Genomic DNA, 10693 nt, shown 5'->3' with positions numbered 1-10693 from the left:
CCCATTTCTAGAGCCCTTCAGCAGTCTTTGCCCCTGTCCCCAGTCAGCAACCACCACCCCGCCACCCCCAACAGGCCTATGCTCCCTAACCCTCCAGGATTCCTTTGCTGAAGTAGATCCTGGGATATAAACTCTGTATGAAGTTAGCTACACAAAAACAGAGAAGGAGGTATTTTTTAAATGGTTTTTATTTTTGAACAAACTACATGTTTAAAAACTTTTAAAAACATGTATATTTTATCTTAGAGCAGTTGGAATGTAGAAAGACTTTCCAAAATTAATCTCACTGAATTACAGAAAGTAAAGATTAAAATTTTCATAAGTTGTTGACTGTAAATCATTTCACTTTATATTCTTTTGGAAAATTCAAGGATATTAACAAGTCTCAAATAACAAAAGTATATTGTTCACTTTTGATGTAACAAAATAGAACAAAACTTTAATATTTTAAAGAATCTTTTTAGATATTTCTCTATCTCTAAGAAATAAGGAAAGTTGTTACATTCATATCTTTCACACTTCATACGAGATGATATAATAAGGTCAATCAAGTACTTGAATAAAGTCATAGCCTTTTATATCTCTAAGAATAAAGGAAACTTACTCGATTCAGATCTTCACCCCTTAGAGTAAGTAAATTACCTATCAATGTGTCTCTTTTTTCTTTATACTAGTTGTAAAGATAATGAAACGTATCAACTATTTGAATAAAGTCATATCTCTTCCTACCTTTAGTAAAGGAAATTAAGTTCAGATCTTTCACGTCTTAGAGTAAACCTTATCTAGCCTATCAGTTTATCTAAATTTACTTTCTCTATTTAACAGATTTACCTTACAAGTTTAACAAAGGCTGTTATTTAGAATTAGCAAACATGGGAGCAACTAAAATTAATTGGGAACCGCACAAGTTTTGATGAAAAAAAACAAAACAAAGTACTAGCGGATCTCTTGTTCATAACTTGAGACATCTGAGTAGCCTAGCTTAAGTAAAAAGCAAACCATGACAATCTTTCCCCCCAAAACTCAGCAAAAGGCCTTCACAAGGTATTTTGATCACATAAACTCCAATTTTGTCTAAGTAATCCAAGATATTCATAGGAAAACCTGAAGACTCCCCGAGCTAGTCTACTAGATTTATTTTTCCCAGAACACATGAAACTTAACATTTCCTTTTTTTCCTTTTTTTTTTTTTTTTTTTGAGACGGAGTCTCGCTGTCTTCCATGCTGGAGTGCAGCGGTGCGAGCCCGGCCCACTGCAGCCTCCGCCTCCCGGGTTCAATTGATTCTCCTGCCTCAGCCCCCCAAGTAGCTGGGATTACAGGCGCCCGCCACCGCGCCCGGCTAATTTTTCATTCTTTTTGAGACGGAGTCTCACTGTCTTCCACGCTGGAGTGCAAAGGCACGATCTTGGCTCACTGCAACCTCCGCTTCCCGTTAAGCGATTCTCCTGCCTCAGCCTCCCGAGTAGCTGGGACTACAGGCGCCCGCCACCACGCCCGGCTAATTTTTGTATTTTTTTTTGTAGAGGCGGGGTTTCACCGTGTTGGCCAGGCTGGTCTCGAACTCCTAACCTCGTGATCCGCCCGCCTCGGCCTCCCAAAGTGCTGGGATTACAGGCGCGAGCCACCGCGCCCGGCCAATATTTCCATTTTTGTCGTTAAGTTATACGGAACATGACCAAATCTTAGTCGGTGAGGGAGGTAAAGACCTTTAAGGGCAAGACGAGGTTAGAACTTATCAAATTTATGCCCCTCTGATGGTGCAATGCATTTCCCTCATATTTCCAGGGAATTTCCCTCGAATTTCGTTTCCCACCCCGTGAAAGCAGCAAGGTCAGGAAAGCGGGGGCGGGGCGGGGGGGTAGTTTTGATTAAAAGGAAGGAAAAACAAAAAACAACAGAAAAGCAAAAGGGGAAAATAAACTGAGCCTACTGAGGAGATGCGGCGACGGCGACGGTTCCCCAGGGCTGCTCGGCGCCTTGGGGCCTAGCGGAGATGCGGGAGCGCGCCCCCGGTGGCGCCGGCTTCGAGCGGTGTCACGGAGTTATAGTGCTCGCCGAGGCTGTTGGCGTGGTACAGGTAGACCAGGATGATCGGCTTCTTGACGTACTCCTCCCCGATGACCAAGGTGGGCGAGTCGGCCTGGATCACCTCGATGGGGGTCTTCAGGACGTGCGACAGGGCCCTCAGCTCCAGCTGGCCTCCCCATGCCGCGGTGCGCACGATGTTGTCGCAGTAGATCATGAAGTCGTCGTAGCCGAAGGAGTCGCCGGTCTCGGGGTTGCTGAAGAAGGGCAGGAACTCGTCGACGTGCTGCTTCATGTAGCCGGCGGTGCGGCAGCGCAGCGTCTCCACAGACACGCTGAACTCCAGCTGGTCTTGGATGGCGCGGTACATGCAGTGGCCGTCGGTCGGGATCGCTTTCATCTCCAGACCCCTGGCTCCCAGTATGGCGGCGAGCTTCTCTTCCTCCTCGCGCTTGAAGCCGGCCAGGTGCTCCGACATCTCGGCCTGGAAGATGCTCTCCTGGCGCTCCCTCTCCTGGGACTCCATTCTTTCTCGCTTTCTGTGGGCTCTGGAGGGGCGGGGAGGCCGGTTTTCCAGATTTATCTTGGCCAGGTCTTCGACGACAGATTCAAGGCTACTGTCGTCCTGGAACTTCTCCAGCTCCTGCCGGTGCTTCTGAGCCATCTCGGCCTCCATGCGGGCCACATCTTGGAGCAACTGCTTTCTTTTCGTCTTGTCGGTCTTGGGGACCGAGTTTTTTAAGACCTGGATCTGGGCCTGCAGCTCCTTCTTCTCGCGTTGGTGGCGGCGCAGTATGCGCTGCTGTTCACTCTTCGGATCATCCATGATGTTGAATGGCAAGCGGGAGTTGAAATTTGCTGGCAGTTCAAGTACCGAACAGACCAGAAGTCCTCAGCCTGCCTTAACGGTCGCTCTCTTTCACCTCAGCCGGCTCTAACCGCGGCTCTGGGCTCACCTCAGCCACCGCTTCCCCTCCCCCATTCGCATTCTTCTCTGCCATTGGTCACTGTGTCTCCATGGCCACCCCCCCCGCAAGCATGCCCAGTGCTAGGAGTGGCTGTTGGGAGACCGGAAGTATGAGCCCATTGGACCCCACAGCAAAGGTTTTTGGCGGGATTCAAATATGGCCTTCCTGCAACGTGTGTGGCAGTTGGGCTTGTAGTCTTTCGCTGATTGACAGCCGACTTCATTTCCAAGTCTGTACACAATGCAGGCAGTAGCCATGCCTGACAGCCACATGACAGATACTACACCGCTGAATGTGCTCTAACCCTGGACTTGGCGTTGCCCCTATTGTTGAGGAAGCAGTGCGTTTTTCTCCAGTCTTTCAGGTCCCTTCACCAGGGAACCATTAACTTGTGCATCAGAACAAGGACATTTACTTACATTCCGGCAAACACAGTCCTTTCAGTTTACTCTTTTTTCGGGGGGGGGGGGCCGGGGAACGGAGTCTCGCTCTGCCGCCCAGGCTGGAGTGCAATGGTGCAATCTCAGCTCACTGCAACCTCTGCCTCCCAGGTCCAAGCGATTCTCCTGCCTCAGCCTCCTGGGTAGCCGGGACTACAGGCGCCTGCCACCACGCCCAGCTAATTTTTGTATTTTTTTTTTTTTTTTTTTTTGAGATGGAGTCTCGCTCTGTCGCCCAGGCTGGAGTGCAGTGGCGCAATCTCGGCTCACTGCAACCTCCGCCTCCCGGGTTCATGCCATTCTCCTGCCTCAGCCTCTCCGAGTAGGTGGGACTACAGGCCCCCGCCACCACGCCCGGCTAACTTTTTTTTTGTATTTTTAGTAGAGATGGGGCTTCACTGTGGTCTCAATCTCCTGACCTCGTGATCCGCCCGCCTCGGCTCCCAAAGTGCTGGGATTACAAGCGTGAGCCACCGCGCCCGGCCTAATTTTTGTATTTTTAGTAGAGACGAGGTTTCACCATGTTGGCCAGGCTGGTCTTGAACTCCTGACCTCGGGTGATTTACTTGCCTCAGCCTCCCAAAGTGCTGGGATTATAGGCATAAGCCACTGTGCCCAGCCACAAGTTTTTATTTTAGCCATTTTGATAAGCGTGAAGTGGTATCTCACTGTGGTTTTAATTTGTAGTTCCCTAATGGCTAATGATGTTCCTTTTTTCATGTGCTCATTTGCCATCTATGCCATATCCTTTTCAGTAAAATGTTTATGTCATTTGCCTATTTTCTCTCTCTATTTTTGGGGGGGATGGGGTCTAGCTCTGTCACCAAGGGTGGAATCCAGTGGCATGATCATGGCTCATTGCAGCCTCAAACTCCTGGGCTCAGGCTCAGGTGATCCTCCTGCCTCAACCTCCTGAGTAGCTGGGACTACAGGCACCACCATACTTGGCTAATTTTGGGGAATTTTTTTTTTTTTTTTTGCCAGATGCGGTGGCTCACGCTTGTAATCCCAGCACTTTGGGAGGCCAAGGTGGGAGGATGTCTTGAAGTCAGGAGTTCCAGACCAGCCTGGGCAACATGGTGAAGCCCCCTCTCTACTAGAAATACAAAAAATTAGCGTGGTGTGTGCCTGTAGTCCCAACTACTCCTGGGGGCTGAGGTGGGAGGATAGCTTGAGCCTGGGAAGCAGAAGTTGTAGTGAGCCAAGATAGCGGCACTGCACTCCAGTCTGGGCTCAAGTGATCCTCCACCTCTGCCTCCCAAAGTGCTGGGATTACAGATGTGAGACACCACGCTCAGCCCTTCATTTGCCTATTTTCTTTCTCTCTCTCATTCTCTTTCTTCCTCTCTCTCTCTCTCTTACTCTCTTTCTCCTTCCTTCGTTTCCTTCCTTTTTTTCTTTTTTTTTTTTTTGAGACAGAGTCTTGCTCTGTCACCCAGGCTGGAGTGCAGTGGCATGATCTTGGCTCAATGCAGCTTCCAGCTTCTGGGTTCAAGCAAGTCTCATGTCTCAGCCTCCTGAGTAGCTGGGACTACAGGCGCACACCACCACACCCGGATACTTTTTATATTTTTCGTAGAGACAGGGTTTCACCATGTTGGCCAGGCTGGTCTTGAACTCCTGAGCTCAAGTGATCCTCCTGCCTTGGCCTCTCAAAGTGCCAGGACGACTACACACACCACCATATCCAGCTAACTTTTTTTTTTTTTTTTTTACTTTTTGTAGAAATGGGGGGCCTCACTATGTTGCTCAGGCTGGTTTTGAACTCCTGGGCTCAAGCGAGCCTCTCACCTCAGCCTCCCCAAATGCTGAGATTACAGGTGTGAGCCACCGTGCCTGGCCAGGATTTTTGTAGGAATCGTGTTCAAGCTGAATATCAATTTGGGGAGAATTGACATCTTTACTATGTTGAGTCTTCCAGTCCTTGAACACCTGGATATGTATCTCCATTTATGTAGATCTTCATTGATTTCTTTCAGTGACACTGCATGATTTTCAGCATATAAATCCTGTGCGTATTTTGTTAGATTTACACTTAAGCATTTCTCTTTTTTTGAGTGATTGTAAATGGTATTGTATTTTTAGTGTTCACATGGTCATTGCTAGTATATAAAAATACAATTGACTTTTTTTGTTTATCTTGTGTTCTACGACCTTGCTTAACTAGCTAATTATTTCTAGGAGGTTTTCACCCCCTTGATTCCTCGGAATTTTCTACATAGGCAATCATGTCATCTGTGAATAGGGACAGTTTTATTTCATCCTTTCCAGTAAGTATGTCTTTTATTTCCTTTTCTTGCCTTATTGTGCTGATTAGAACTTCCAGCACTATGTTGGATAAGAATGGCAAGGGCAGACATCCTTGTTTTGATCTTGATTTTAGGAGGAAAAGAATTTCATCTTTCACTGATAAGTATGATGTTAGCTGTAGGATTTTGTAGATGTTATTTATCTAGTTGAGGCCTTTCCCATCTATTCCTATTTTTCTGAGAGTTTTTGACATGAATGGGTATTGAATGTTGTCAATGTTTTTTCTGTATTGATATGCTAATATGATTTTTCTTCTATAACTTATTAATATGGTAGATTACAGTGATTGATTTTTAAGTATTGAGATAGTCTTGCATTTCAGAAATAAACCCGATTTGGTCATAGTTTATCATTATTTTTATATGTTGAGGAATTCTTTTGGTAATTTAAAAAAGGATTTAAAAAATCTACTTTCATGAGAGGTATTGGTCTGCAGTTTTCTATTTTGGTACTGTTTTGTTTAGTTTTAGTGTCAGGTTAAATACTAACTTCACAAGAAAAGGAGGGAAGTGTTCCTTCCTCTTCTGTTTTTTGGAAAGAGATTGTGTAAAATCAGTAATAATTCTTCTTTAAACATTTGATAGGATTCTCCAGTGAAACCATCAGGGCCAAGACATCACTTTCTTGGGAGTTTTAAAATTAAAAAAAAGTTTTCCTTAATAGGACTAATCAAATTATATATTTCATATTGAGTGAATTTTGGTAGCTTGTGTTTTTTGAGGAATTGGTCCATTTATTCTGAGTAGTCAAATTTATGTGTGCAGAATTATTTGTAGTATTCCGTTTTTATTGTTTGATGTTGGGAGGATTTATAGTGGTATTCCCTGCTTTATTGGTAATTTGTGTTTCCTCTTTTGTTCTTTGTCAGTCTTGCTAGAGATTTGTCAATTTTATTGATCTTTTCAAAGAACTAGCATGTTGTCTTATTGATTTTCCCCACTGATTTTCTGTTTTAGATTTCATTAATTTATGCTATTTATTATATTCTTCCTTTTGCTTGCTTTGGGTTTAGTTTGCTCTTCTTTTGCTAGGTTCTTGAGGTGGGAGCTTGGATAATTGCTTTCAGACTTTTTCTCTTTTTCCACTCTATACGCTTAGTGATATAAACTTCCTTCTCAGTACTACTTTAACTGGTTCTCCCATGTTTTGATATGTTTAGTTTTCATTATCCTTCAGTTCAACGTACTTTATGGTTTTCCTTGAGACTTTTTGGCCCATGGATTATTAACAAGTGAGTTATTAGCTTCTAAGTGTTTGTAGGTTTTCCTGTTATCTATTAATGATTTCTACTTTGATTCTGATATGGTTTGGGTCTGTGTCCCTGCCCAAACCTCATGTTGAATTGTAATCCCCTCTGTTGGAGGCGGGGCCTGTGGGAGGTGATTGGATCATGGGGGCAGATTTCTCATGAGTGGTTTAGCACCGTCCTCTTGGTACTGTCCTTGAGATTGTGAGTGAGTTCTTGTGAAATCTAGTTGTTCAAAAGTGTGTGGCACCTCCCCTCATCTCTTTCTTGCTCCTGCTTCCTCCATGATTGGAAGTGTCCTGAGATCTCCCTAAAAAGCAGAAGCTGCTATGCTTCCTGTACAGCCATCAGAACCATGAGCCAATTAAACCTCTTTTCTCTTTTGTTTATAACTTACCCAATCTCAGGTATTTTTCCTTTCTTTTTTTTTTTCTGAGACAGTCTCGCTCTGTCACCCAGGCTAGAGTGCAATGGCATGATCTCGGCTCACTGCAACCTCTGCCTCCTGGCTTCAAGTGATTCTCCTGCCTCAGCCTCTAGCAGCTAATTTTTGTATTTTTAGTAGAGACAGGGTTTCACCATGTTGGCCAGGCTGGTCTTGAACTCCTGACCTCAAGTAATCCACCCACCTAGGCCTCCCAAGGTGCTGGGATTACAGGCATGAGCTACCGCTCCTGGCCCAGCCAGTATTTCTTTATATATAGCTATGCAAGAATAGCCTAACACAGATTCCTTTGTGGTTAGAGAACACATTTGTATATGATTTCAATTCATTTAAATTTGTTAGGGTTTGTTTAGTTTATGGCCCAGAGAATGGCCTATCTTAATATATGTTCCGTGGGCACTTTAAAGAATGCATGTTTTGCTCCTGTTGGGTGGAATGTTCTAAAAATGTTGTTTAGATCCCAGCGGTTCATGATGTTGTTCAATTCTTTTACATCTTGCTGATTTTCTGTCTAATTCTTATGTTTATTGTTGAGAGAGGAGTTTTGAAGTCTCTGACTGTAATTGTAGCCTTTTCTATTTCTCCTTTCAGTTCTATGAGGCTTAGCTTTTCATATTTTGCACCTCTGTTGCAAATCCTACACATTTTAGGATCTTTGTATCTTCTTGGTATATCCATCCTTTGATCATTATTGGAAGTCTAGGCTCCCCACTCAGTCTTTGCTGGTGGGAGTGGGACCACAGTTTTTCTCTGGTTGTGGCTGGCGTAGTAGAGTGATTATTGTCTAAAACTTTTCTGTCTTGCTAGGCTAATTCATTCCTAGTCACTTGGCTGGAGAAAACAGGCTTTTATAGGGGCTCTTTTTGTCTATGGCTGTAAGTGTATTTTTGGTTGCTGGCTTCTTTAACTTCAAGCCTAAGATATATGAATCAAAAAGAAAACTCACGTCATTCCTCCTGTCCTGAAGACCCTACGTGGTCTGCCTTCTTTCCACTTTTTGGAGCCTTGTGTTCATTTTGTATATAATATCCAGAGTTTTTTGTTGTAATAGCAAGAGGAATAGGGCAAAGGATGTCTATTCTATCTTCTCCTATCTTATTTGAAATAAATGGAACTATTTCACACTCTCCCTTACTGGCATTTGCATGTTTCAAAGAAATTAAATACTGTGACTTAAAATGAATCAAAGCAATTATAATTTTAGAAAACCATTATGCTGATCCTGAAAGAGACATCTTTTGGACTTTGATAGTGTGATAGCAATGGTCCTGTAGAGTCTGCTTGTTTGCTGCAATCAAGATAGCTTTTTCAGATTCTGCAGAAAGAATGACAGGTCCCTCTGAATGTCAAACCCCATTGTGTGGGTTTGTTTTTGTGGCCTGAAGTGCAGAAAAACCAGCTTTGCAAATGTTGAGCTTTCCTGTCTGTAGTTTGTGTTAAGGAAACCATAGTTATTATAATATCGAATGTGCCTTTTCCAGCTCTGAACTGAAGCCTACTCCCCCAACACACACTTTCCCATCTGGAGATTATGATCCAACTTCCGAAGCACAGGCCTTGCCTTTTAAAGTCACGTGTCTCCAGCAATGGATGAGCTGCCTGCTCTTCAAGCATCTTTCTATGAATACCATTTCTCACAAGTGAGCTTTTGATAAGGATTAGATGGCAGGGAGTTCAAGGTTACCTCTTCCAATAATAAGCACTAGGAATGGTGATAGGCCATCTTGTTGATTAATGGTTATGCTTTGCCAATCAGCAAGGTGGGTGGAGAAGAGAATAAGTGCTTAACTTCCAGGGGGCTGTGATGATCAAATGTACGTGAAATGCAATGCTCAGTGCCTGGCACCAAAGAGGCCAGTAATAAATTGCAGTTTCTTCACTCTACCATACCTCAGTCCCTACCTCCCAACTCCTGTTCCCCATTCTATATCCCCACATCCACCCTTTTACCCTTATTTCTTCTCCCCTTCACAGGTAACCAGAGATGGCAGTTTCCATGGTAATCAGGACCCTCATTAGTTCAGAGTTTAATGGTCCCTAAGTGTCTGTCTGGATTGAGTTTCTAGCCTACATCAGAGGGAAGTTTCCAGTGAGCTCAAGGGCTGTTGAGAAATTGTCAAACATAAACCAATATAACCAAGTTCTCCTAACTAGACACAATAGCACATGGTGTTATTTCAATCTAAAGAGACAGGATGTGAGGAAATCATCCCATCTTGTCCTGGGCTTACAGTTCCTGGGCATCTAGAGAATAACTGTCTTCCTAGAACTTGCCTAAGAGGGAGTATATCACCGGATTGTAGGTGTTGGAGTGTGAGTCAGGTGATACAGCAGACTGGGCAACAAGGAGGCAACCTCACTGAAGGCTTTTGAGTAGATCACTGTGGATTTACTCTTTCTTCATCCTCCCACCTGTCCCTTAAGGCTCTGGGGCCACATGAACTTCCTGCTCTGTTCAGGCCTGGTTTCTGTGCTGCCCCAACCTTGTTCCTGACCCTCCTTCTACGCCAACCCCCTTTGCTCATTCATTCAATCGGTCGTTCAGCCACCATTTATCAGCCCTGCAATGTTCCAGGCACTGTTCTAGGCACTTAGGATGTAACAATGAACAAAATAGAGACCCCTAATCTCAAGGAGCATACAGCTAAGTAGGAGAAGACAGATTAAAAAGAAACAACTACATTTGGGAGGCCGAGGCGGGTGGATCACAAGGTCAGGAGATCGCGACCTTCCTGGCTAACATGGTGAAACCCCGTCTCTACTAAAAATACAAAAAATTAGCCGGGCATGGTGGCGGGTGCCTGTAGTCCCAGCTACTCTGGAGGCTGAGGCAGGAGAATGGCGTGAACCTGGGAGGCAGAGGTTGCAGTGAGCTGAGATCGCGCCACTGCACTCCAGCCTGGGTGACAGAGAGAGACTCCGTCTCAAAAAAAAAAAAAAAAAAAAGAAAGAAACAACTACAGAACTACATACAAAATTGAAGCTGACCTTTGGAAGCGAGGTTCCTAGTCTTGCTCTTGATTAGCGTTCTAGCCTCTTTTCTCCCTCTGTCCCTCCTCAGCAATGGTCCATGTACACAGAGAAGCTTCTTCTGTTCCCTTTCCACATCTGCTGAAGGATTGTACGAGCATTCCTGGGAGAGTTTGAGACTTGTTACTGTCGCCAGTGGCATGAGGTTGGAGGTGAATATGAATGCTTGGGAAAAAGTGGCCATGTGAAAGCCGCCAATCCCAGGAGCCTTTGGAAACAGGAAAGGT

The 10693-nt window shown here is 44.5% G+C and overlaps 1 protein-coding gene across 1 annotated transcript; it reads right to left on the bottom strand.

Moving 5' to 3' along the window:
- Positions 1–1204: 1204 nt before the first annotated feature.
- On the bottom strand, positions 1205–2915 carry OTUD6A (OTU deubiquitinase 6A). The gene has a single exon (XM_004092957.3). The coding sequence runs from the start codon at positions 2851–2853 to the stop codon at positions 1987–1989; it is 867 nt and encodes a 288-aa protein (XP_004093005.2). The 5' UTR covers positions 2854–2915; the 3' UTR covers positions 1205–1986.
- Between the last annotated feature and the right edge of the window lie 7778 nt (positions 2916–10693).

The sequence above is a fragment of the Nomascus leucogenys genome, chromosome X (assembly GCF_006542625.1).
Source record: "Nomascus leucogenys isolate Asia chromosome X, Asia_NLE_v1, whole genome shotgun sequence".
NCBI classification, from domain to species: domain Eukaryota; kingdom Metazoa; phylum Chordata; class Mammalia; order Primates; family Hylobatidae; genus Nomascus; species Nomascus leucogenys.
Note: the sequence above shows the minus strand (reverse complement) of the source record. Positions and strands in the feature narration are given on the sequence as shown.

Coding starts and splice junctions, on each gene's coding strand:
- OTUD6A (XM_004092957.3), bottom strand. CDS start 2,853: ATGGATGATCCGAAGAGTGAACAGCAGCGCATACTGCGCCGCCACCAA.